Source organism: Oryctolagus cuniculus, chromosome 16 (genome assembly GCF_964237555.1).
Source record: "Oryctolagus cuniculus chromosome 16, mOryCun1.1, whole genome shotgun sequence".
NCBI classification, from domain to species: domain Eukaryota; kingdom Metazoa; phylum Chordata; class Mammalia; order Lagomorpha; family Leporidae; genus Oryctolagus; species Oryctolagus cuniculus.
Genome location: NC_091447.1, coordinates 21,789,352 through 21,816,813, shown reverse-complemented (window position 1 = coordinate 21,816,813; position 27,462 = coordinate 21,789,352). Strand labels below are relative to the sequence as shown.

The 27,462-nt window shown below is 48.4% G+C and overlaps 1 protein-coding gene and 1 long non-coding RNA gene across 6 annotated transcripts in view; one reads left to right on the top strand and one right to left on the bottom strand.

Annotated features, from left to right (window-relative positions):
* Positions 1 to 12,167, bottom strand: part of LOC103349439 (uncharacterized) — a 35,298-nt gene extending 23,131 nt beyond the window's left edge. For 2 of the 5 annotated variants that reach the window (XR_011382971.1, XR_011382974.1), the window contains exons 1-3: positions 11,567 to 12,166; positions 10,599 to 10,762; positions 6,657 to 6,748 (exon numbers count right to left, since the gene is read on the bottom strand). This is a non-coding gene — a long non-coding RNA (uncharacterized lncRNA). Of the gene's footprint in view, positions 1 to 6,656; positions 6,749 to 10,598; positions 10,763 to 11,566 lie in introns of all 5 variants that reach the window. The other 3 variants (XR_011382975.1, XR_011382973.1, XR_011382972.1) reach the window with 2 other exon arrangements.
* A 159-nt stretch (positions 12,168 to 12,326) lies between these two features.
* Positions 12,327 to 20,372, top strand: GGCT (gamma-glutamylcyclotransferase). Its single transcript, XM_002713666.5, has 4 exons — positions 12,327 to 12,655; positions 15,796 to 15,941; positions 17,192 to 17,327; positions 19,705 to 20,372. Exons 1-4 carry the CDS (start codon positions 12,515 to 12,517, stop codon positions 19,846 to 19,848), a joined length of 567 nt encoding a protein of 188 aa, XP_002713712.1. The 5' UTR covers positions 12,327 to 12,514; the 3' UTR covers positions 19,849 to 20,372.
* The last annotated feature ends 7,090 nt before the right edge of the window (positions 20,373 to 27,462 follow it).

Here is a 27,462-nt window from a genome sequence, read left to right as displayed (position 1 = left end):
AAAAATGGCCTCCATATTGTCACCTCTGAACCTTCCTCTGGGGACCTGGCTGAGCGCCCAGAAAACACCATTGTTCCATTCCAGACCAGCATTTACTGTGATCTGCTCTCTTTGGAGCCATTCAGGGAACCAGCAGGTATTGCACACACTAAATCCAAATGGCAGAAGGACTCGGAAGAGCAGAATGCAACCATCTGATTTGTCATTACCAATTTATGAGTGATCAAGTGTGTCGCAAAACTCTGAATCACATCAACTTGCTACAGCAGGGTCCTTCAGAGGCGTGGACCAATACGGACGCTTACTCAAATGTTTTCATGAGTGAGCCCAAGCACTTTGTTTCAAGAAACTACCAGCCTAGCAAGACCTGTCATGGTTCCCTACGTTAATCAAGTGCCTTTCCACCAAGTGGTCGAACCTGCTCTGCTCGGTTTGTGAAAGACTTTGACAATCAAAGGACACAAAAAGGACCCAAGTGAGACGGATGAAAAATGGGAAGCCAAACAGCTGAGCCTGCTTCCTGTTTAATCAAGAATTTGGGACTCTGTGACATTTGCTCCCCTGCCTTGCCATCAGATTCTTACTTTTCCCAGGTTGCAACCTTATTGCATTTAATAGCAGTTGATGGATATTTGTAGCCACATAATAATATAATAATCAAACTGATTATCAGGTATTTAATTGGTAAAGCCATACAACATTTATTTTTTCTTCTTAAGATTTATTTATTTGAAAGGCAGAGTTACAGAGAGAGGGAGAGACAGAGAAAGAGAGATCTTCCATTCGCTGGTTCACTTCCCAAATGGCTTCAATGGCCAGGGTGGGCCTATCTGAAGCCAGGAGCCAAGAGCTTGTTCTGGGTCTCCCACGTGGGTGCAGGGGCATAAGGACCTGGGCCATCTTCTGCTGCTTTACCAGGCCATAGCAGAGAACTGGATTGGAAGTGGAGTAGTCAGGACAGGAACTGGTGCCTATATGGGATGCTGGTGGGTCAGTCCCGCAATGCAACATTCCTGAGTCAATCTTGTACTAAAGGGTTCCCACCCAGTGAGCCAGCTGGTAGCAAAGCAGAACAATAGAGAGATTTGAGATTCTTCCTTTCTAGCTGACATACTACTGCTCATCTTCAACTTTCTGGATAATTTAGGATTGTATTGACTGTGAGTCTTCAAGAACCAAACAGTTCATCCTAAATGCATCAAGGCCAGCGTGTCACTGCAGAGCAGCGTTCCCACGTTCTCTGCCACGTGCTTTCCATCAAAGGGGTTCTGTGATCAAAGAGGTTTGGGAAACTCCATAAAAACAGAGATCCACAGGTTACCTGACACAGGAATTCTCAGGTGCCTTCATACAGTAACGCACATTACTGATTCCCCAAGAGGAAACAGGGGTCGGAATGCAGCGGGTACTCCATCCATGGTTCCACCATGGACCTAAACGCCACAGACTGCAAATGTGCGTCGCTAGCCCTAGGCAGTCACACACAGGTCTGCACATCCAATTTCTTTTTTTTTTTTTTAAGATTTATTTTATTTATTTGAAAGACAGAGTTACAGGGAGAGGTAGAGACAGAAAGAGAGGGCTTCCATCTGCTGGTTCACACTCCCCAGATGGCCGCAATGGCCAGAGCTGCGCCGATCCAAAGCCAGGAGCCAGGAGCTTCTTCCTGGTCTCTCACATGGGTTCAGGAGCCCAAGGACTTGGGCCATCTTCCATTGCTTTCCCAGGCCATAGCAGAGAGCTGGATCGGAAGAGGAACAGCCAGGACCAGAACTGGCGCCCATATGGGATGCCGGCACTTCAGGCCAGGGCTTTAACCCACTGTGCCACAGCGCCAGCCCTACATCCAATTTCCAGTTCTTGTTTGGGAGACAGAGAGCAAGAGAACTCCCATCTACTGCTCATTTGCCAGTGCCTGCAAAGACTGGGGCTGAGCCAGGGCCAAACCTGGAAGCCTGGAATTTAACCATGGATTGAAAATACTTGAAAAAAAAATGCTGCATCTGCAGGCTTTTGTCATTATTCCCTGAACAACACAGTGCAACAACTATTTACATAGCACTTCCGCTATGCTAGTTATCTGCAGATGATTTAAAGACTATGGGGGGATAAGCACAGGTTACGTGCAGACACTGTGTCATTTCCCACAGGCGACTGGAACATCCTTGGATTTTGGTGCCTGCTAGGGAGAGGGGTGGTTGTGGCCCCAGTTCCACAAGGAGGCCAAATGATGACTGCACCTTGTTTTCCAGCTCATCTGACCAGAGAAGCCATGTTTGAAGACCACTTTGGGGGACTGGTGTCCCACAGATCATCCTTTGGGAAAGGCTCTGTGCAGTTGTTATTCCTGAACACCCCAGAGAGTCAGAGGAGCAGTGGACGCTGTGAGAAGGACAGCACGTGAGAAGGACAGCCCGCAGAGAGAACACGTCAGCCAAGGGTGACTTTCACTTCCCACAAGATTCATGGGGCCCTACCCGGGCTCAGGTCTTCTGCCACCACCCCCTCTCCAAACAACAAGGGCCTCGCCACACCGAGTGCAGGGGAGGTGGGGACAGGGACCTGTCAGGAAGACACATCAAATCTGTGAAAGCCCTCAGCCCCGTCCCACAGCAAAGGAACTGGATATCCGAGTTAGCTACCTTCACTCAACTATTACTTCTCACAACCACTGGTCAGACATTGTGGGAATAAAGGCTTTCTGGGTTATTTTTTATTAAGAAGAAACTCACATAGACTTAACCATTTTCAGGAGAACAGTTCAGGGGCACAGAGTACATCTAAATGTTGTTGCCGGCACTGCAGCTCACTAGGCTAATCCTCCGCCTTGCGGCGCCAGCACACCGGGTTCTAGTCCCGGTCTGGGTGCCGGATTCTGTCCCAGTTGCCCCTCTTCCAGGCCAGCTCTCTGCTGTGGCCAAGGAAGGCAGTGGAGGATGGCCCAAGTACTTGGGCCCTGCACCCCATGGGAGACCAGAAGTACCTGGCTCCTGCCATCGGATCAGCATGGTGCGCCTGCCGCAGCGCGCCGGCCGTGGCGGCCATTGGAGGGTGAAACGACAGCAAAGGAAGACCTTTCTCTCTGTCTCTCTCTCTCACTGTCCACTCTGCCTGTCAAAAAAAAAAAAAAAAATGTTGTGCCACCTCCCTATCTTTCTACATCCAGAACATTTTCACCATCGCAATAAAACATCTCATTGGAGAGCCGCCACCCCCGTCACTGTCATCCATCTCTGTCTCTGGTAGCCACCAATCAGATTTCCCTTTTGACAGCCTTTCCTGTTTTGTGTATTTCATACAACTGGAGTCATCTAGCTTCCTTTGCATCTAGCTTCTTTCAAATAGTACAATTTTTTTAGGCTCATCTACATTGCAGCAGGTACATCATCCTTTTTTATACTTGGTGGAATGGATAGACCACAATGCATTTAGTCACTCATCCACCTTTTGGCTACTGTGACTACTGCTGCTATGAAGATTCCTGGCAAAGTGGTTTGTGTCAGTTCACCTGGAGATATATCTAGGAGTGGCATTGCTGGGTCACAGAAATAAAACTTTGCAGCTATAATTTTGTGGGACCCTAAGGCAAGTAAATTATTCTTATGGGGGTGAACGTTTGGTGCAGTGGTTGACGCCTCTTGGGAGGCCCATACCACATAGCGGAGTGCTTGGGTTCGAGTCCCCACTCTACTGCAGATTCCACCTTCCTTCTAATGCACACCCTGGTGGGCAGTGGTGACTCCAGGCATTTGGGAGTGCCAGTGGGTAGGAGCACACTCTGCTTCTCAAATTTAAAAAACTGTTTTTAAGCAGGTCATGATTTAGCTAGCTTGAGACATAATTTCTAAAGCATTTGACAATGGGGCATATAAAATGCATTACCCTCAGAAAGTTTAGAGAATGACTTACGAAGCAAGTTTCTCTACACAAAAACCTTATTTCTCCCACGAGTAACTGTGCATTTTTAGTGAGCCATTTGACTGCCAGTTACTCAGCTCCATAGAATGTCTGTTGTCTTCTCAGCCAATAAGAGTTCAACAAAGACAATCAGTAGAGGTGCCTTTTGGCAGCTCCATTATTGGGAGGTGTCGTACTCATGTGAAGGCCGCAAATAATGGGGAAAAGGTGACATCAGCACTAGATCAGCGATTCTGGAAAGGTTCTGAAACATCCAGAGTTTTTTGACGGTCAACTGAAGTGCTTCGTTTGAGCGTCAGCCTCTGAGAAGAGCTAATTATTGATGGGAGAGTGTTGGGTAGACGGAACACATGAGTTCCATGCATGTTAATTAAGCAGCAAACTCAAGCATGGCTCTCACTTTCTATAAATATTTCCAAATGTTCAGGCTTGGCTTCATTCCAAAGCCATTACTCTTCTGGGGGCCTGCTGAAAACTCTTGGCTCTCGGCTAATTAATATATGGGATACCAGGAACTTACTGAGTTTAAATTTCTTTCTAAGAAGAAAAGAATGAGGTCTATACCCAAGAAATTTTTAAGTAAATCTGCATTCTAGTTTAAACTGGTATTATTTATATCACTTCTACTTTTGGCAGCAGATACATGCAGCAAGATGCTTCCTTTCCATTTTAATTGAAGCTGAAGTCCAAGTGCTACCATTCGTGAATTTACAAGCTGAGGAAATGAATCTATGAACTCCGGTAGCTTGTTAGACTTTAACATTAGAAGCAGTAAAGTTGGGGGCTAGCACATCTCCATCTAACGTAGCTGTGGTAAATGAAAGAGAGATTGCTGACTCTGTATTTCCAGGGACTTTTGGAAGTGGTAGGCAGCGAGACCTGCAAGGCACACATGGTCCTAGAATGCACGGCTGGCCCTCCCCCAAACCAGACTGAGAAAGTTCACTTGTGTTCATGGACAGCTCTATATGCAAAGAGGGAACATCAGCACAGGTGTCATGCGGGTCGGCGGGCGTGAGCGTCTCAGGGAGACGTGACAGCAGGGTTGGCACCGTCTGGCCTGATTATCTGTCTGATTCATGTGCTGGCAAGCAGCACTGCTTGGGAAATGTGTTTGCTGTTTGTTTTCTCATTGAGCAATTTATTTAGTCATCACCTTCTTTGTATTCTCCTTTAGATCTGTAGATGCTGAGCCCAAATTCTGTAAGGTAGGAATTTTTTGTTCCAAATTTTTACAGGATATGTATTTTAATAGTGTATACAGTTTGAGATAATAAAACCAATAAAAGAATACATGCTCAATGTGGAAAAACACAAAAGGATACAGAAAAAAATGTAAATATTTTCTGTTCCATATGGTCCCCTACCTCCCACCTCTCTATGTCCCTTCCTGCAGCAAAGCACAGCTGTCAGCCTTGGTACACACCTCTCCCGGGTGAATAATTACAGCAGCAGTACAGGGTCATAGAAGCATTTACTAAGCGCTAAGCAATAAATGACACTGGAACTACTTCTCCGGGTTACTCTCAAAACAAGAATACAGGTTATCTGGGGGTGGGTGTTTGGCGACACAGTTAAGATGCTGTGTTCCACATGGGAAGGCCTGGGTTTGAAATGTAGCTCTGACTCTGGCTCCTGACTCCAGCTTCCTGCTAAGGCAGGGAGCTGGGACCCTGGGAGGCAGTGGGGATGCCTCAAGTGATAGCGTCCGTGCCATCCACATGGGAGACCTGGATTTGATTCCTTGGCTCGTGGCTTCCACTGACCCAGCCCCAACCACTATGGGCAATTGAGGAGTGAACGAGAGAATGCAAGCTTGCTCTCTCTCTCTCTCTCTCTCTCTCTCTCTCTCTCTCTGCTTCTCAAAGAAATAAAGAAAATAGGGTGTCTGTAAAACAGCCTAAGAAGTTACTGCCTACTGGAATTTCAATGCGTTCCTTTGTTCTCTGTTTGTGATTTCATATATGCTGGCGTGCTTCCCTGCCATGTGACAGACTGTAAGCTGGAAGGAGACATACTACAAATACAATGATGGCTGGTAAAATTTGCAAAGGATATGCTAATGTATGAGTCTGAATTTTAAAATCTTAAATCCGAACTTAAGAACAAATGCCTCTCAGTAAATCTTGGGAAGCTGGGGGAAAAATCCCAGGGAAAGAAGGGCTTGGGGGCCTGTGTGAAGTAGGGGAGATGGCGACTCTGGCTCAAATAATTGGCAAATGTTTGATTCCCCGATGCTGCGGTGAGCCTTGTAGTTATACAGGAACGTAAGGTGTGGCCCCTGCCCCCAAAGGGTTTGCCATCTGAGAAACCAGACGAGCCAGAGTGGGATCAGATAAGACAGGGCTTGCACAAGGACCTGGATTTGGAAAAGTCACGAACAAAGGAGCCTCCACTGGTTTTGACAGAAAGGAGGAGCGTGATAAAGTCGAATGGAAGCTGTTGGCATTCGTCCACTCCCCTCTGTCCCCGCATTTCCACCTGGCTCGGGCTCTTAGGACCTTGCCACACTCTGCCATCCCCCCCACCCTCTCCCAGCCCCAAGGCTGACCTGCCCAAGGCGCAGGAGGGCTCCAAAGCCACAAGTGACTCTCCTCTCATCACCCCACGTTCTCAACCGATGCAAAATTCAAGGCCCTCCTACAGATTCTGTTCACCCCCTCCCAGACTTGTGTCCAGGTTCCTTAAAGGAGCTCTGCTCTACTGAAATTGAACCACTCACCGTTTCCCAAACCCACCTCTGTGCTGGCCTCATGGGATTCCCATCTTCCTCTTGAGCTGCCTAAACCTCTTCTCCAACTCCACAGAGAAGCAGTCAGAGAAACCAGCCCTGGAAAAACAACACCAACATAAAGGCCTGAGCGCATGCAGGTGCTGGCTCCCGCTGTTACCAAGGCCCTGGCGAACGTCTCACTTCGAGTTTCACAGACACTCGCATAAGTCTTACACCCCAAACCACCCCAGCACTGAAATAAAAGATTCGGAGGAAATGCAGACAGTTTATGTGGAGAGCACTGTGGTTAATCACACAACAGTATTTTGAGTGTTTCAAAGGCTTCCAGCTCCCAAAGCATTTTGCTATGCCTGCCTTATTTAAATGAGTACATCATCGAAATGATATTGTATCATGACTGTTGCAGTAATCTGGGTGTGAGAGGGTGAAGAAGAAGGGGCAGGGTGGGGAGCGTGGGAATGGAGAGGAGGTGGTGACTGCACAGGGAGCTGGGTTCTCTGTTGTACAACACCTCTGGGCTCCAGTCCCCACCCTCGCCATTGCAGGCATTTATGGAGTAAACCAGCAGATGGGAGCTCTGTGTTCTCAGCCTCTTAAAAGCAAAGATTAAAACGGGCAGCATTGCCACAGGCAGAGGATTAGCCTATTGAGCTGCGGCGCCGGCACCCCGGGTTCTAGTCCCGGTCGGGGCGCCGGATTCTGTCCCGGTTGCCCCTCTTCCAGGCCAGCTCTCTGCTGTGGCCAGGGAGTGCAGTGGAGGATGGCCCAAGCGCTTGGGGGCTGCACCCGCATGGGAGACCAGGAGAAGCTCCTGGCTTCGGATCAGTGCGCTGCGCTGCCGGCAGCGGCGGCCATTGGAGGGTGAACCAATGGCAAAGGAAGACCTTTCTCTCTGTCTCTCTCTCACTGTCCACTCTGCCTGCAGCATTTATGAATACGCAAGCTCTATTTTTAAGTTTCTTTTGCTGCAAAAAATATTTAAATCCATGCATAGCTTTCTCATAACATACATTTCCATAAACTTCTTGAGTACCTCTGTGTGCAGAGTGTAAACTTTTTTGCACCAAAATAAACGTTTCTTTAAAAAAAAAAGATTTATTTATTTAAAAGACAGTTATAGAGAGGTAGATAGAGTTCTTCCATCCACTGATTCACTCCCCAAATGACCACGATGGCGGGGCTGGGCCAGGCCAAAGCCAGGAGCATGGAACCCTATCTGGGTCTCTCGTGTGGGTGGCAGAGGCCCAAGGACTTGGGCCATCTTCTGCTGTCTCCCAGGTGCATTAGCAGACAGCTGGATCAGAAGTGGAGAAGCTGCAACTCAAACTGGTAGCATCTCACAGTGGTGCTGGGCCACAATAATGGCCCACAAAATAAACGGCTAAGTTCAATTTTCCTCGGATTTTGTGAAGTACCATCATACATTATTAATAATATATAATACTATCATCATGATCCACTATTATAAATATATATACATGCATATTATGTAATTATATTTTTTTATTTATTTTTTTTTTTGACAGGCAGAGTGGACAGTGAGAGAGAGAGACAGAGGGAAAGGTCTTCCTTTTGCCGTTGGTTCACCCTCCAATGGCCGCCGCGGCCGGCGCGCTGCGGCCAGCGCACTGCGCTGATCCGATGGCAGGAGCCAGGAGCCAGGTGCTTTTCCTGGTCTCCCATGGGGTGCAGGGCCCAAGCACCTGGGCCATCCTCCACTGCACTCCCTGGCCACAGCAGAGAGCTGGCCTGGAAGAGGGGCAACCGGGACAGAATCCGGCGCCCCGACCGGGACTAGAACCTGGTGTGCCGGCGCCGCTAGGCGGAGGATTAGCCTAGTGAGCCGCGGCGCCGGCTTATTATGTAATTATATATTAATTTACATATATAATTGTGTCTGTGTGCACCCAAAACTTCGTAATGATGCAATAGCAAAACTTTAAAGATCACTAGCATTTGGCAGAAATCTGATTTCATTAGCTTCATTATCAAGTGACTGAAAGCTGGAATCATTATTTCATAATATAGACGAGACAGAGACTGCATTTGAAAGTGATTATTAATAAGTGCTTTTATCTGGAGCACTTTATATGAAATTGTGAGAAATTTGGAAAACAGCACCCGGCGATGCCCTTACATGCAGACCCTGCGGCTCAGTCTCTGCAAATTGCAACCTGCGGCGAGTTCGTGCAGCTCCTGTCCCAAGTCTCCTTGACTGAAGCTGAGCATGATCCCAGCATTTTCCACAGAGGGCTGCTTTCAGGATTTAATGCACTGATGCACACCTGGATAAGAATCCAGACTGGTGCCTGGCATTTAATAAGTGCTCGGTGAATGTTAGCTAATATTAACCAGGCTTTGGTTACATTTTGAAAAAACAAACATAGAAACAGAACTATCCTTGGGGCTCTGTTTGGGCAGCAGTTAGGTCGATGCTTAGGGTGCCCGCAACCCACACCAAAGTCCCTGGGTTCCAGCCCCAACCCGGCTTTGGATCCAGCTTCCTGCTGAAGCACATCCTGGGAGGCAGCAGGGGTGACTCAAGCCCCTGGGTCCCTGCCACTTGCATGGGGCACCTGGACTGCGTTCTGGGCTCCTGGCATTGGCCTGGACTGACCTTGCTGTTGGGGGCATTTGGGGAATGAACCAGTAGATGGAAGATCAAACTCTCTCTCTCTCTCTGCCTTTCAAATATAGTAAATAAAAACACAAAACTATCCTTGCTTCCTACTGCCCCTTGCTGGCCAACAGGAGTCAGTGCCCCATGTGATATACGGGGAAGACAGATGCCTGGGTAAGGCTAAATTCTCAGTGTTCAAGGAGATATCAATATGTAACTTCAGAGAGCTTTGCAAAATATTGTGGAGAAAATCAATTGAAATTAAGTACAGATAGAAAGAAGAAATTAAATACCTTTAAATATAATAAAATAATGCATTTTAGAAATTTAGAAAACAGGACATTTTAAATGGTAGTGCTGGGAAGCAGAGGCCATGAAAAGTATGGTGAAATAGAGCAGGGTTGGCCAAGCCAAGCAGCTTGCTCTCCGAAACAACCAAGGACACATTTAAGTTCTATGTGTATATATATATATTTTTTTTTTTTTTGAAAGGCAGAGAAAGAGAGAAAGTGAGAGAGAGAGAGAGAGAAGTAAGTCTTCCATTGCTGGTTGACGTCTGAAGGCAGGGACGGTGGCATGACTATTCCTATTTGTATATCATTGAATAACAATGCTTGCTTATTGAGTGCTCACTCTCTGCCTGGCACTTTCTATATATCACTTTTTCAACTTCTTTTTTAATTTGAAAGGTAGAGTTACAAAAAGAGAGGGAGAGACAAAGAGAGAGGTCTTCTATCTACTGGTTCACTTCCCAGATGGCTACAATGGCCGGGCTGGGTCAGGCCAAAGCCAGGAGCTTCATCTAGGTCTCCCACATGGGTGGCAGGAGCCCAACCACTTGGACCATCTTCGGGTGCTTTTCCCAGGCACATTAGCAGGGAGCTGGATCAGAAGTAGAGCAGCCGGGACTCTAACAGGCACCCATATGGGATGCCAGTGTCGCAGGCAGCAGCTTTATGCACTACACCACAATGCTGGCCCCATAGTTTTTAACTTTTTAACATGAAAACATTTAAACATAGAATAGATGGAGTAATATAATAAACTCCCATATCCACATCACTCCATTTAATATTATTTTCTGTGTTTTTACTTTTGTGAATTATTTTAAAATATAGATATTATGTATTTCACCCTAAAACACACCAGGATATCTAAAAATAGACATACACATTTCTACGTAAGTGCAATACCATTATCACACTTAATAAGCTGCCTAATATCATATACTACCCCAGTGCAAATTCAAATTTCTTCCATTGTTCCTAAAATATCTCTTATATCCGGTTTGTGAAACCAAGATTAACCAAGGACAAGCCATTGCACCTGGTCACCACGTCTCTGAAGTTTGTTTTAAGCTAGAACAGCCATCCCTCGGCGCCGCATTTTTTTTCTTTTTTCTTTTTTTAAATGACAATGACTTAAGAGCCTGGATCCATCTGGTCCATCATTTGTTGTGGGTTTTTCTGATTCTTCGACCCTTGCATTTCCTGAGGGAAAAAAGAGGGAATTAAAGGCTTGATTGGGTTGTGATTATGGATTTTTGGAAACATACTTTATAGATGAAGCTGGAGCTCTCTATCAGGAGACAGTGTTTTAGTGGTGATAAGACTGTTCTAGGTTCAGGTGGGAGAACGGGACTTCTTCATAGTCCCCGCCGCACCCCACTGTCCAGCAGTTACTCTGAGGGAGAATGTGGCGTCCTGTGAGTATCCTGCTTCCCAGCGCCCTTTCACCACATCGGTGACGCTGGCATGAAGCCATTATGCCACCGGGTGGGCGCTGGACACGATGGCTAAGATGCCACGTGGGATGCTGGCATCCCAAAACACAGTGCTGAGGAAGCAGAGGCTTCCGGGTCCAGCCTCCTGCTAATGTGCACCGTGAGAGGCAGCAAGGAATGACTCCAGTGCTGGGGTCTCTGCCACCGTGTGGGAGACCAGGATGGAGTTCCTGGCTCCTGGCTGTGGTTGCCCCCAGCCCCGGCTGTTGAAGCTGCCTTGTGTTTTTTTTTTTTTTTTTTTTCTCTCTCTCTCTAATACACTTTTAAATGGTGATTTTCTAAGTCTTGCATTCATTTCACATTATTTCACTGTCACTATTTTGCCAGGTGAGCTGCTTGCTAATCAGCCAGATTACCCTGAAATACACCTGCTGCTAGGAGGCAGAATAATTATTATGTGACATTACTGTCTGTCAGCGTGAAGCATCCGTGCCATTGTCACCGCCGGCCCTGTAGCAACTGAGGTTTAATTTTGTGTTTGTTGTTTGGCTGCCTCTTCACTATTACCAACCGTTTTTGCAGTCTGCAGCCCTGGCTGCCTTCCCTGCTCTGGTTGGTGTGATTTTCCGGGTGTCCCTCAAGCTGGCTTCGGAAAGGACCTGGACTTTCCCGGGGCTGTCATCGCTCCCGGGCTCCGGGTTCACATCTCCAGTCCGAAATTAACTACACAGGCGTGTGTACTCGCAGTCACGGCTTCCATCAAGACCCCTGTCCCCCGGGGTACTAATGGCCAGAGCCGGGATTTGAGCCCGGGCACAGCGCTTCCTCAGGGGAGGAAGCCGCGGGCCTCGCCAGGGGCTTCTCCAGGCTGCAAGCGTCCTTAGGGCGTCAGACTGGCGATCGGGGCCGGAGACGCGGGAACCGACGGGTGGGGTGGACACTCGGACCTTTCCCGACAGACTCCCACTAAGCAGGAGGACGGCCGCGTGAGGGACCCCGTCGGGGGCGTGGCCAGGCCCGCGGCCCCACCTTGGATCTGGCCAGAGACCCGTAAAGAGCAGAAACTGCCGCACAATACCACGCGCCCAGTCCAAGGCGAGAAAGCACCCGCGCGCCGCGACCCTCGGCCCGAGTCCACAGAGTCCGACCCGCTTCCGCGTAGCACCCACCAATCAGAGAGAGCCTTGAGCAAGGGGGGCGGGTCGTCGGGAGAGCGTACCCAATGAAGAATCAGGCCCCGGTCGCATCAGGACACGGTATTTAGTGTCCCTGCGGAGGGCGGAGAGCAGGAGGTGGGGCTTGACCAATCAAAGGGGGCGACCCACGTTGGTGGGGCGGCAGCCAATCAGAAGGGAGCTCGCTCTCGACTCGCCCGACCCACATTTTCCGCCTTTTCTGGGGCCGGCGGCGGCGACGCTGCTGTTGCTGGGCTGGGGTCGCCGGCCGCTGCGCTGCTCTCGCTCTCCGCTCCTAACGCTTCTGCTCTCAGCCCCCGAGGCGTGCGGGCGTGTGGCGGGGCATGGCGGACTCGGGCTGCGATGACGGCTCGGGCCAGGGGGAGGACACTTTCCTATACTTCGCGTATGGTAGCAACCTGCTGACCGAGAGGATCCACCTCCGAAATCCCTCGGCCACGTTCTGCTGCGTGGCCCGCCTGCAGGTCAGTGTACCCCGGCGGGTCCTGCGGCCTCGTGCCCGCGGTGCACACGCCCAAGCCAGGGCCGCCGCAATCGCATCTTCGGGGGCAGGACGGGCCGGGAATGCAGCTCCGCCTGGTGAGGACGCGTCGGGGTTCTGGGGTGCCACCTCGTCCGGGGCCCTCACCATCCTGTGCTTGACCCCAGGGCGGCAGCGGCGCCTGAGAATGCCCTGAGCTGCCCGCTCCTGGCGCACCCACCTGCGGCCGGTTCTGCCCCACTGCGGCCTCCTCTCCCTTGTCCACTAACTTAGGAACATCCTCCCAGCACCAGTCCCGCGGGTACTCCTGTACCACGACTTGTCACCAGGTATCGTAGAATACCTGCATATCTGTCTCTCTCCTGAGCTGGCAGGTCCTGCACTGTACCTCCTCCCTGAGGGCAGGCGGGTGGGTGAACCTCCAGCTGTTGCTCTTGGTCCGTGCAGTGCAGCCTTTAGCACTCCTGTTGCAGCACGGAACACTGAACAAACCCGACTGAGCGAAGTCGCTGCTTTGGGGTCTCCCACTCTGTAGGAGACATGTGCAAACAGGTTGCGCACAAAACCTTCTGACAGCTTTGACCTAGACAAAAGTGATCTCTGCTAAGCTCATCAGAGTTCTTAGTTCCAAGCAACAGAAACTGGCTGATTGAAGCAAAAAGAGAGGACAGAAACGTGTCGAAAGGCTGCTGGAGAGGTCACAGTGACCAGGAAGGCAGGGGTACAATGTGGACAGAGAGGCAGGCGGAGAGAAGGGTGCACAGCCCACACGGCATCACAGGATGGAACCAGCCCAGGGAGCCACTGCCGCACCCCTGCCGAACCGGGGAAACTGGGACACAGCAACAGCACCCTCTGAGCTGGGCCCTGCCTGCCAGTGTCCCACATGCCCACCACCGGACGGGAGGAGCTCCCCTGCTGTCCTGGGCACCACTTCTAGTTCAAAGCCCCAGATGAGTGTCCTCATTGGCAAAGCCTTGTCCAATCTGAGAGCATCAACTTCTGGCCTTTGAAGCTTCAGATATGGGAGTCAGGCGCTGGTCCTCTGTACCCTCAATGCACAAGGTAGGGACTTCCCCAGATGTAAGCAGGGAGTTCAAGAGCTTACAGTTAAGGCAGGAGGAAGACAGATCAAACACATGGTTACAGTTACAGGTCTATGGCCAGTCTTAAAAACCACACAGGCAAGTTGCAGTGAGGGGTGGGCCTGAGTTGCCCAGGACACTCGGGAAAGCCTTCCTTAAAAATGTGAACAATTGCAGAGGTGGGGGAGCAGTGTATGCAAAGGGCCTGAGTGTGGCTGGAATTTAGCAAGGAGAGTGTGGCATGAGGACCGGGGGGGTGGAAAAGGGCCACACTGTTAACAGGACCCCAGAGCCAAATCAGAGAGCCATTGCAGAAACAAGCGAAATCAAGGGCCAGACTTGGAGCCGTGCGAGTTCATCCCGTTGCTATAGAAAATGGACTTGATCGAGGGGCCGAGTTGGGAAGTTGCAGCAGCAGGTGGTGCGGGAATGAATGTCACCGTGAACCGGGGTGGCGGCAGGAGAGGGTGGAGGGACCCGAGCGAGGGAAGTGTAGGAGATAACACTGTGAAAGCCTGGTGGCTGAGTGTGAAGGGAGGAGAGACATCAAGGCCGAGAAAACTGACAGTGAGTACAGAAAGAAGAGAACCAGGCTTGGGAGGGAAACATCCTAAGGCTAGTTAGAACATTCTGGAGTTTAAAATGCTTCCTAGACAGCTGCGTGCACAGAAAAACACTAGTAAACATTTAGCTGGGTGCTGGGCCCCATCCCGCACATGTCTGAGGCTCGGAGGAGACACCTGGCCCGGGTTGTAAGAGGATCAGGGTGTGAGATGGTATCTGAAGCTGCTGCACAGCTGTGTGAGCAGAAGGGCCTAGGCGGAGCCCCGAGAGGGGCAGCGTTCAGGCAGCGGAGGGAGAACTGGCAAAGGGAACAAGAGGCCGGGGAACAGCCTGCAGTAGGAAAGGGGGCCGCCCGTGTCCCTGGCGGCAGGCGGGGGACTGAAGTCGGCTTTCGGGTTCAGCGGCAGCCAGCCAGTGCCCAGCGTGGGCTGTGACCTTCATCCCATCTGCCAGTCTCCTGCCAAGGACACGTGGTGCTGGAGGAACCTCCAGATTGCCAGTTGGAAGGACGGGTCCCTCGGATCCACCTCTTCCCTGAAATGTCTGGCATGGTTTTTGAGAAAACAGAGGAGACAGGGATGATATATAAACCTAGAAAGGACCTGAGTTATCACCCATCCCAACCTTTCGAAATTTTACTATTAAGGGAACTTAGCTCTGCACAGACAGAAGTCTCCCCAGAGCAGACAAGCCAGGTAAGGACTTTGAATTTTCCCCAGGACTCTGATCCCCTTGATGCCCTGCTCTGTGAGGGAGGAAACTGGACCAGTCATTTGGCTTCATTACTTCCTAGTTGTGAGACCTTAGGCAAACTGCTTGATTTTTCTAAGCCACAGTAAAAATGGGTATAATAAATTGTTGGCAGGATAAGCGGAGATAATCCATGTAACGCTAACAGCACAATGTATAGCACCCAATAATTTTTCAGTGTTGGGCTGCTGTTAGGATTACTGAGTGCAATTTGTGAATATTAGGTTAATGTTCAAAAGTGTATAAATCACCTGTAATGCCAATTTCCTTGGAGCAGATATGGTGATATATCCTGTTATATTCTACAGACATAAAAATAGATATGTTAACTGTAACTGTCAACCAGCTTGTCTGTAAGTAAAAACGCATAAGTAAACTGGGAAGTAATTCGCAAAAATGACAGTGGTTGTATTAAGGCATTGGGTTATGGGACTTTATTTCCTTAAACCTTATATTTTAACTAAGGTACCTGTACATATTCAGTGTGTTTATTTTTAAGGGAAAATATGCAAAAAAAAAAAAAAAAAAAACAACCATAGCTCTCGAGATCTGGGTCCTTGTCTGCTCATCTTTGTATTCCCCACAGCTTCTTATACATAGGAGGAACTCACAATTTATTGACTGTTTTAATTGCATGCAGTTCAAAGGTAAATCCTTTTTATTTTGAGGAGGGAAATTTGGGCTCGAGTGGGTATTGATCATATCACTTTGGTTTCCTTTGTAGGATTTTAAACTTGACTTTGGCAATTTCCAAGGCAAAACGAGTCAAAGGTGGCATGGAGGTATAGCCACCATTTTTCAAAGTCCTGGCGATGAAGTGTGGGGAGTAGTATGGAAAATGAACAAAAGCAATTTAAGTTCTCTGGATGAGTAGGTGGATTCTAATTATAAGTTTAAAATGACTAATTCAGAAGTGGGTTCTATGCAAGGATGTGCACACGTGTGTCAGGTTCTCACAGCCATACACTAGGGGCATGTTCTTGACGCTTCAGTCGACACACACAGCAAGATGATGTGAGTCTGTTCAGAAGTCTGCAAGGGGCACGCTTTCTGATTGAGATTTGAGGGAATGTTGTGCTATCCCACATAAAAGATGAAAGCCCTTATTTTTCAGTTAGTTGTCTGTTATAAGAATTTATCTTTGTAGTGTCATAAAAAACATGGAGATGTTTGTAACAGTTACATATTTTTATTTCAAGAACAATTTAGTGTTTTTTTTTAAACCCATTCTTTAGGATGGAAGTTGAATGGGTGAGTAAGTAATAATGATTTGTAAAGCATTCACAACACACTGGAAGTGCTCTCATGTTTCTTATAACCACACTCCAGAGCTGTGTGGCACAGCATTCCATTCAAAGAAAGTTGGCCAAACAGCACAGACCTTGAGAAAGGCAGACGCCCATGTGGCCGGTCCCTGACTTGACTTGTGAACAAGAGGGAGCCACCCTCTGCCTTTGCGGGAGTCAGAACACACTGGCCAGTCTTGCAGTCCAGACAACAGTTTCAGAGACGCAGAGACGGGAAGCAGTACCCTGAAGCATGTTTTCAGACAGCACGAGCAGAGAGAGACCGGTCCTGGGTCTGCTGACTGCAGCCACCCCTCCCTGCCTGTCAGGACCGGCGCTGGGACCCCTCTGGACTCCAGAATCCTGACACCCTGGTCCTTCCTATGCAGTGCTGCATGTCTGCACACAACCGACACACACCCTCCTATGCATACTTCACATCGTCTCTAGTACTTCCAGTACCTAATACAATATGAATGCTGTGCAAGCACTTGTAAAAACTGTATTGTTTCGGAAGTAATGGCAAGAAAAAAGACCTGTACGTGTTCAGATACAGATTACTTTTTAATGTTTTCTATCCACTGTCACACATGTGGCGCTCTCAGTTACAGAGGACTGACTGTACTGAGTTAATTCTCAGACTTTCTGGTTGAAATGCTAAGTTTATTTTAGATAATGTGGTATTTATATGCTGTATATTCCAAAATACCTAGGGAGCAAGTATATGTATATAGTTACATTTTTAATGCTGTACCCAAGTTGATTAAAGCCTTTATGCTGTCAACCAAATTGCCTAAGTCAAATATGGTTGAAACTTGACTCTTCTGGTTCCAGGCAAGAAGGGGTAGAAAGTGGAATCTATGTGGTGATAGAAGTTAAGGTGTCCACTCAAGAAGGGAAAGAGTTAACCTGTCGAAGTTACCTGATGACAAACTATGAGAGCGCACCCCCATCTCCACAGTATAAAAAGGTGAGCCACTCATGGGGTTTGTGGCGATTCTATTTTACTTTGCACCGAGATCAACTAAAGAATGTCTTGTTTTCAAAAGGCTTTCTGTGTTTTAAATTCCATGTGGACAATTCATCTTAATCAAAATGGTTTTTTCTTAAAGATTTATTTATTTGAATGGCAGAATTAGAGAGAGAAAAGTCTTCTGTCTGCTGGTTCACTCCCCAGATGGCCACAACAGAGCTGGGCCAATCCAAAGCCAGGAGCTTCCTCCAGGTCTCCCACTGGAGTGCAGGGGCCCAAGGACCTGGGCCATTTCCTACTGCTTTCCCAGGCCAGAGCAGAGAGCTGGATCGGAAGTGGAGCAGCCAGGACTAGAACCAGCACCCATATGGGATGCTGGCACTGCAGGTGGTGGCTTCAGGCGCTATGCCACAGTGCCGGCCTCTCAAAACGTTTTTAAACACAAAAATGGTAATAACCTAAAGTACAGATTTTAAAACCTGATCTGATTCACATATAATGGTAGAAGTTTTTTTTTTTGTTTTTGGTAAAGAAAAAGAAAAGCTTTTAGAAAGGTATATGAATCAGGCTGGTGCCACTGCTCACTTGGCTAATCCTCCGCCTGTGGCACCGGCACCCCAGGTTCTAGTCCCGGTTGCCCCTCTTCCAGTCCAGCTCTCTGCTGTGGCCCGGGAAGGCAGTGGAGGGTGGCCCAAATGCTTGGGCCCTGCACCAGCATGGGAGACCAGGAGGGGGCACCTGGCTCCTGGCGCAGCGCGCCGACTGTAGCGGCCATTTGGGGGGTGAACCAACGGAAAAGGAAGACCTTTCTCTCTGTCTCTCTCTCTCTCTCACTGTCTAACTCTGCCTGTGGGAAAAAAAATAAAGAAAGAAACATGTATGAATCAGAATTCTAGCCATCCCTTTTCTTTCTCAAAGTCAAAAGGAGCACGTATGAGTGTGTTTTTAATAGGGTGAGTCTGTACATATGCTTTTGTTACACTTTATTCCTCCACAAAACAGTATTTTGTGCACACTAAGATTCATTTTTAAGGAGAGACATACAGTTACTACTGAAAAGTTTTCCCTCCCTTGATGGAGAAAGCCACACTGTTTCAGAGTCATGGAAGTTGCCCCTGAAGGCACAAGACAAGAATGTGGGAGAGAGACCCCAGTATTCCTCTTCAGAAACCCCGGCTTAGGCACTTGTTGGCAGGCCCAGTTGGGAGATGGCACTTGCAGAGGGTAACTCAGGTCCAGGGTCTGGTCTGGGATTTTCTGAAGTGGAGCCTGGCATCAGTCTTGAAAGCGCCACAAACACAGCTACCATTTATTCCCATGTCCAATTCAGAACAAGAGCAGACTTCAGGGGGTAGGGATGGTGGCACAGTGGGTTCAGTCACCGCTGGGGATGCACACACGCCACATCAGAGTGCCTGGGATCAAGTTCTGATCCAGCTTCCTGCTAAATGTTCCTGGGAGGCTGCAGATGATGGCCCAAGTACATGGGTTCCTGACACACGCAAGGGAGGCCTGGATGGAATTAGTTCGCTTCTAGCTGCTGCCTGGTCCAGCCCTGGTTGTGGTAGGCATTTGGGGAGTGAGCCAGCAGATGGAAGATCTCTCTCTGTGTGTCACTCTGCCTTTCAAATAAAATAAATAAATCTTAAAATAAAAAAGAATATACTTCAGGATGGAAACCAAAACTGTTCTAGGAAACTTTAAATTTTTTTGAAGAATGTTTTTCCTTAGCAAATTCTATACAGTTAGATAGATTTTGTCTTAATATAAGAATATCTTAAGTCATATTACTGAGTGAAATTGCTGTCCCATGAGGATACCTCATGGGGCTTTGAAAAGTCCCTGCGGGGCTGGTGCTGTGCATAGCTGGTTGAAGCCCTGGCTTGCAGTGCCAGCATCCCATATGGGCGCCGGTTTGAGTCCCAGCTGCTCTGCTTCCAATCCAGCTTTCTGCTGTACCCTGGGAAAGCAGTAGAAGATGGCCCAAGTCCTCGGGCCCCTGCACCCACACGGGAGACCGGGAAGAAGCTCCTGGCTTCTGGCTTTGGATCAGTGCAGCTCTGGCCATTGTGGCCAGTTGGGGAGTGAACCAATGGATGGAAGACCTCTCTCTTTCTTTCTCTGCCTCTGCCTCTCCTTCTCTCTCTGTAACTCCAACTTTCAAATAAATAAATAAATCTTTAAAAAAAAAAAAAAAAAAGAAAAGTCCCTGCTCACTCATGCTCAGTGTGAGAGGAAGAACCATATCTCAGTTTTCTAGAATCATGTGAAAGGTAATATTTCATCTTTGACAATGCAGATGAAGCTGTGGCATGCTAAACTGAATTATGTTCCTAACTAAAAGGACTGTTCTGTTTGTGTTAACCGTTTCTAGGTTGTTTGCATGGGTGCCAAACAAAATGGTTTGCCGCTGGAGTATCAAGAGAAGTTAAATGCAATAGAAGCAAATGACTACAAAGGCAAAGTCTCAGAAGAAATAGAAGACATGCTGCAGAAAGGGGGGACAAAGGCTCAGTAGAACGTACAGTACATCCAGGGACAGCTCTCCCTGTGCCACCAGCAAAGCCTCAGTAGAACGTAACAGTACATCCAGGGACAGCTCTCCATGTGCCACCAGAACACGTCTTCACATTTGAGAGCAGAGATTGGCCTTCTCCACGTTTACTCTGTTTGCAGCAACCCCTTGAAGGGCTATCTCACCTGGGCAATTCCTTCTTTGCAGATTTTAAAGGAGAGTTAGACAGTCAGAGGCCCCGGAGGGCATGACGCCCAGGCGGGACGCTGTCTCCTTCCGCGGACGTGCACAGCTCATCTCTTGACTCGATCTCAGGGTCTTCCCATGTGTGGCCAAGGATGGCTGACGATGGTGCTGGTGACTCACTCTGCTCTGTTGTTCTGGTTTTAGTGGTTTTTTTTTTTTTTTGAATCAGCTTGATAAGTAAGTTGCAGAGACAGTTGATAGTAACATTTTGAAAGTTGTAAAGATGGTGTACTGTTCTCAAGAATAAATGCATTGTGGTGTAGCCTGTTCTCCCTGTGAAAGGACTCCATTTTGCTCTGTTGTTAGACTTGAAGCATCACACACACTGGGTGTGGTCTGGGCCTTGTAGATCTGGAGCCAAACTGACCAGGACGATGGGGAGTTCCACCACTTGCTAAGCACAAGGCTGTAGGATTCTCTGTGCCTCTCCTGTGGGGTGAGGGCAATCAAAGCACCTGTTCCTTAGGATCATCGGGGGTGGGGGGGTTAAAGAACCAAATACACATAAGGAGCTCAGGACAGAGGCTGGCACACAGCAAGTATCTGCAATCCTCTCTGTTCTCTTTGGAGAGGTGAGTTCATGCCGGGCCCTTCTTGGCACAGTACTTTAAACTAGAAGAGTCAAAGCTGTAAAGAGAAAAAACGCATTTTGGGACCCACACTGTGCTTCGTGGCATGTCAAGAAATGAGGAACGTCTTGAATCTGTTTACTGAATAAACCGAGGGAAGAGGAGTCGTGAATGGGGGGCATGGGTAGAGAAAACCCCTTGTGTCCCTGTGCAGTATGGTGAGGACAGGCTGCAGGAGGGTAAAAGAAAGACTTGTTTCTCTTGGGAAAATAACACAAAGGATTTTTCAAGCTACAGCTGCAGTTGTATGGGGAGGCTGCACCACGGGCTACAGGTTAGACCACGTTTTGCAGCTGTCACACCACCTCACTCTTTTCCAGCGTATCCTCCAGTGCCAATGTCCTTGTTTTCACCTAGGTCTTTTTTCTTTATATTTGTTTATTTAGTTGAGAGACAGAGAGAGAGCTCCCATTCTCCAAATGCCTGCGATGACTGAGGTTGGGTGAGGAGCTGGGCTTCAGTCTGGGTCTCCCACATAACTGGTAGGGACCCATCACATCTGCATTAGCAGGAAGCTGGAGTCGAGAGCTGGAGCTAGGAGTGGAACTTGGGTATGGCGATACGGATTGTAGCCATCTTTTTTTTTTTTTTTTTTTTTTTGACAGGCAGAGTTAGACAGTGAGTGAGAGAGAGAGACAGAGAGAAAGGTCTTCCCTCCGTTGGTTCACCCCCCAAATGGCCGCTGCGGCCGGTGCGCTGCGCCAATCCGAAGCCAGGAGCCAGGTGCTTCCTCCTGGTCTCCCATGCAGGTGCAGGGCCCAAGCACTTGGGCCATCCTTCACTGCCTTCCCGGGCCACAGCAGAGAGCTGGACTGGAAGAGGAGCAACCGGGAAAGAATCTGGTGCCCCGACCAGGGCTAGAACCTGGGGTGCTGGCGCCGCAGGCGGAGGATTAGCCTAGTGAGCCATCTTAACACTAGGCCAGACACCTGCTCCTTTCTCCTTGTTCTCAACTACTCCAGAGACAAGTTTGTCCTGAGTCCAGTTATGGTAATGTAGCAAGGCTCGATTTTGCTGTAGATAACTAAAGATTGAGTATTATTCCAATAATCTATCACACCTAAAGTGACTACTATTATTAAGAGATTCAAAATGCCAACAATACCTTCATGTGTGGCCTTTTAACAGAAGTCTGGAACCATGAGGAATGCCATTCTGCTGGTTGTGTTTGGGGTAATACTGCCAACTGTCATCTGTGAGGGTTTCCTTTTCCACCAGTGATTTTTGGCCCCATTGCCACAGCACAACCTTTGGAAAGCACTGCTGAGCATGCAGGAGAGGACTCACAGTGTACCAACCCTTCCCCCACAAGAAGGAAGAAGGGAGATAAAGTGTGAGCTGGTCAACAAGTGAGCCCGAGTCCTGGGGCACAAGTGCCAGTCACAGCGCTGGGATCAGACCGTTAACCCCAGAGCACACATGTGCAGGCCAGGAAAACCACCTGAGAATTCAGGTATGAAACCAGGACCCATGAAGAAGACCAACATGGTCCCCAGTTTGTAGTCCCAGTGTTCTCCACGAAGGAGAAGAGGAAAAAAAATGTTTAAAAAAATTGTTAAAAAGCAAATTTAGAGGCTGATATTTGGCACCACAGGTAAGATGCCCCCTGGGACACCTGCATCCCATGTTCGAGTGCCTGGGTTCCAGTCCTGACTCCACTTCCAGTTCTAGCTTCCTGCTAACATTGCAGTCTGGGAGGTAGCAGATGATGGCTCAGGTACCTAGGTCCCTGCCACTTGCACTGGAGACCTGGACTGTTCCCAGCTCCTGGCCCAGCCCCAGCTGTTACAGGCATTTGGGCAGTAAGCCAGCAGATGGAGGATCTTCATTTCTCCGCCTTTCAAATAACATAAATAATAAATTTAAATTAAAAAAATAGATCCCCAAGGTTTTAAGATACTGAAATCATCACAGAATATAAAATAAGTAAGAAAGGAGACTTGACATACTTTTCCCTATTCCTCTAGTTATGTACAACTAATCCCCCTAAATGTTATATATAAAACATCATATTCAAGAGGACTCTGAAAAGTGGCGAGCAGGCGGAGCGGCCAGGGAGCTCAGGATCGAAGGCACAACGTGGTGCTGAGTGTCCTGATTTCCTCTCGGCTCCCACATACCAGAGCTGTAGCTGAGGGAGACAAAAACCTAACAGCATCAATGAGTACATGCACGTGCACAGAGCCTGCTCTCTAAAGGCCCAGCAAGACAGAAAACTGAGAGAGCAAATCTCTACTCCAGTTGCACCAAGGAAAGAACTGTAGACTCCTGGGGCCGGCGCTGTGGCGCAGTAGGTTTAATCTTCTGCCTGCGATGTCAGTATCCCATATGGGTGCTGGTTCTAGTCCCGGCTGCTCCTCTTCCCATCCAGCTCTCTGCTATGACCTGGGAAAGCAGTAGAAGATGACCCAAGTGCTTGGACACCTGCACCCACGTGGGAGACCTGGAAGAAGCTCCTGGCTCCTGGCTTCGGATTGGTGCAGCTCTGGCCATTGCGACCATTTGGGGAATGAACCAGTAGACGGAAGACCTTTCTCTCTGTCTTTCCCTCTGTCTGTAACTCTGCCTTTCAAATAAATAAATAAATAAATCTTTTTTAAAAAATAAAAAGAACTAGACTTCCACCTCCACCCATGGCAGCAAAGACCAAGAGGGAACCTTGACTCCACACTCCACGGCTATGACGTGGCACCTGCCCCACCGTCCCCACCAGGTGATGTCAGAAAAGGCCAAGTAGGGGACCTTGGCAGTGACAAACCTCCCTCCTTCTGCCAGTGGAAACCATGTGGGGAGCCTGGACTTAACCCACCATTTGGCAGTAACAGGGCCCCACCCCTCCCTTCTGGGTGGAATTAGGAAGCCGAGTAGAGAGACCTTTCACAGTGGCTCATAGGTAATGATGCTCTCCCAGCCCTTCGCCATGGTGTCAGGAGAGGCCATGCAGGGTGCAATACCAAGGCTTTCCTACTCTTCTAGTCAAGGAGGACTCAATGGAGGCCTGGTGGGGAATTGGGAGTCCCAGACCTGCTCAGTAGTAAGGTGCACCCACACCCCCTTGGGTGACAGAAGCTGCATGGGGCCTTGCACTTCTATCCCTTCCAGGCAGGACTCTCTACGCAGCACCCTCACCTTCTGGCTTCAGTGTTAAGTCAGCTAAAATAGAAGATTTTGATAAGACCCAGAGTCCCATAGCAATCTACTAAGTGCCTAGGTTTCAATTGAAAAATCACTTAGTTCAGGAACCAGGAGAAGTCAGCGCTGTGGCATATTGGGTTAAGCCACCATCTACAGCACCAGCATCCCATGTGGGCAGCTTGAGTCCCAGCTGCTCCACTTCCAGCCCAGCTCCCTGCTAGTGTACCTAGGGAAGCAGGGGAACATGGCCCAAGTACGTGGGCCCCCCGCACATATGTGGGAGACTTGGATGAAGCTCCTGGCTCCTGGCTTCGGCCTGGCCCAGCCCTGGCTATTGCAGCCATTTGGGGAGTGAACCAGTGGATGGAAGATCTCTGTCTTTCCCTCTCTAACTCTGCCTTTTAAATACATAAATAAATATATATTTTAAAAAAGAACCAGGATAGTCTCAAATTTAAAAAAGACAACCCATAGATACCAAAACCAAGATGACAGTTACACTTCAATTATCTAAGATTTTAAAGCAGCCAACATAAGAACACTTCAGTGAGCAACAAGGAGCACGTGTGGAACAAATGAACATTGCAGAAAGTCCCAGTAAAGAAAGAGAAGCTATAAAGATCCAAATGGAAACTTTAGCACTGAAAATATAATAAACGAAATTAAAAACTCAACGCATGGTCTCAGGAGCAAAATGAAGAGGAGAGAGGAGCAAATCAATGAGCTAGAAGACAGAACAATAGAAATTACCCAATCTGAAAAACAGAGGAAAAACAGACCTCGAGGGGAAAACCCTCATGGACTCCCAGGGCCCTGCAGGGCTGTAATGGAAGATCAAACGCTTGTGTCATGGGTGTCTCTGCAGGACAGGGGACATGGTAGGCTGAGAAAGCCAAAAAACAATGGCTACAATGTCCTGAATCTGGTAGAAGAAAGAAAAAGAAGAAAGATTCAGAGAAGTTGAGTCAACCCCAAACATGAACCCAAAAAAATCTGCACCAAAACAAATCAAACATCTCCAAACTAAAGAAAATTCTTGAATGCAGTGAGAAAGCACACCCAGAGAAAAACAATTTGAATGATACCAGATTTCTTATAAACCATGGAGGCCAGAAGAAAGTGGCACATTTTTCTTCCCTTCTTCCCTCTTCCCTCCTTTCTTGCTCCCTCCCTCTCTCCCTCCCTTCCTTCCTTTTTAAGATTTCTTTATTTATTTGAAAGAGTTACAGAGAGAGAGAATCTCCCATCGACTGATTCATGCCCGAAATGGACACGACAGCTGGGGCTGGGCCAGATGGAAGCCAGAAGCCAGAGGTTCCATATGGGTCTCTCATGTAGGTACAGGGGCCCAAGGACCTGGACCATCCTCTGCTGCTTTCCCAAGTGCATTAGCAGGGAGCTGGATCGGAATTGGAGCAGCCAGACTCAAACCAGTGCCCACATGGGATGCTGGCACTGCATACAGAGGCTTAACCCACTAGGCCAGGACGCCATACCCAAGGGGCACATTCTTCAAGTGACGCAAGAAAGTAACTGTCGGGGCTGGCATTGTGGTATCCCATATGGGTGCCAGTTTGTGTTCCAGCTGCTCCGTGTCCTGTCCAGCTTCCTGCTGATGCACCTGGGAAGGTGGCAGAATACGGTCCAGATGCTTAGGCCCCTGATCCCACAAGGGAGATCTAGATGGAACTCCTGGCTCCTGTCTTCTGCCTTGCCCAACTCTGGCAGATGTGGCCATCTCCGGAGCAAGCCAGCAGATGGAAGTCCTCTTTCTCTCAGTCTCCCCACCCCTCCCAACTCTGGCTTTCAAATAAATAAAATAAATCTTAAAAAAAAGAAAAGAAAGTTAACTGTTGATTGTGAATGTAGTAAAGATGGCCTTTGAGAATGAACAGAAAATCAAGACATTTCAGATGAAGGACAATTAGTCACCGGCAGTTCTACCCTACGAATGTCTGAAGACAGTTCTCTAAACAAAAAGGAAATGGTGAAAGAAGGAACCATCAGGAAATAAAGAGTATGTAAGCAAATACATGGATAAACACAATAGATTTTCCTTCTCTCAAGCTTCCTAAATATGGTTAATGTGTTGAAGCAAAAATTATAACACTGAATGATAACACTATAGATGGATTAAAATGGCATTCAAAAAAGTGTTCATGTAACCCACAGGAAGGCAGAGAAAATATTTACTTATTTATTTTAAAAAATTTATCTTATTTATTTGGAAGGCAGAGTGACAGAGAGGGAAAGACAGAGAAAGAAAGAGAGACAGAGAGACAGAGACAGAGAGAAAAGAGAGCTTTCATCCACTGGTTCACTCCGCAAATGCCTGAAGGAGCCAGAGCTGGTCCAGCCAAAGCCAGGAGACAGGCACTCCATCTGGGTCTCCCACATGGGTAGCACTTGGGCCGTCACCTGCTGCCTCCGAGGTGTGTTAGCAAAACCTGGATCGGAAGCAGAGACGGGACTTCATCCCAGGCACCCTGATATGGGATGCAGGTGCCCCAAGCAGTGGCTTAACCTGCCGTGCTACAGTGCCCGCCCCCACAGCTTTTCCATAATACACATATTCCATGAACATCTTGAAGACCCCTCAAATATGAATGTCAGTTGCAGTCTAATTCATAATAGCCAACAACTAGAAACAACCAGATGACCTTCAACACCTGAGTGATTAAGCAAACTGTGGCAACCTGTTCTGCACTTCTCAGAGATCAATAGGAAAGAACTATTGATGCAGGCAGAACTTGGCTGAGTCTCCAGAGAACTGTGCTAAGTGAAAAAAAAAATCCACGGCAAAATGTTACATAATGTATGAGTCCATTTATGTGTGTTCTTGAAAAGACAGTTATAGGAATGGGTAAGAGAATAGTGCTCACCAGCAGTGAGGGAGGGTGTGACATGGCAGAAAGGATAATAGGAGGGCAGGCTACCCTGGTGCATCCAGTTAAGCCTCTGCCTGCAACGCCAGCATCCCACATCAGGGCAAGGGTTAGAGTCCCAGCTGCTCCCCTTTCAATCCAGCTCCCTGCTAATGCACTTGGGAAATCAGTGGAGGATGGTCCAAGTGCTCAGACCCCTGCCACTTATGTGGGAGACCCAGATGGAGTTCCTGGCTCCAGTCTAGCCCATTTGGGGAGAGAACCAATGGATAGAAGATCTCTCTCTCTCTCTCTCTCTCTCTCTCTCTTTCTCTCTGGTTTTGTCTTTGAAATAAATAAAATAAATTATTTTAAAATAAAGGATAACATGAGCCGGCGCCACCTAGCGGTGCCCGCACCCTGGGGTTCTAGTCCCGGTCGGGGCACCGGATTCTTTCCCGGTTGCCCCTCTTCCAGGCCAGCTCTCTGCTGTGGCCAGGGAGTGCAGTGGAGGATGGCCCAACTGCTTGGGCCCTGCACCCCATGGGAGACCAGGAGGAAGCACCTGGCTCCTGCCTTCGGATCAGCGCGGTGCACCGGCCGCAGCGCGCCAGCCGTGGCGGCCATTGGCGGGTGAACCAACAGCAAAAGGAAGAACTTTCTCTCTGCCTCTCTCTATCCACTCTGCCTGTCAAAAAAAATAATAATAATAAAATTTAAAAAAAGGATAATATGAGGATCTT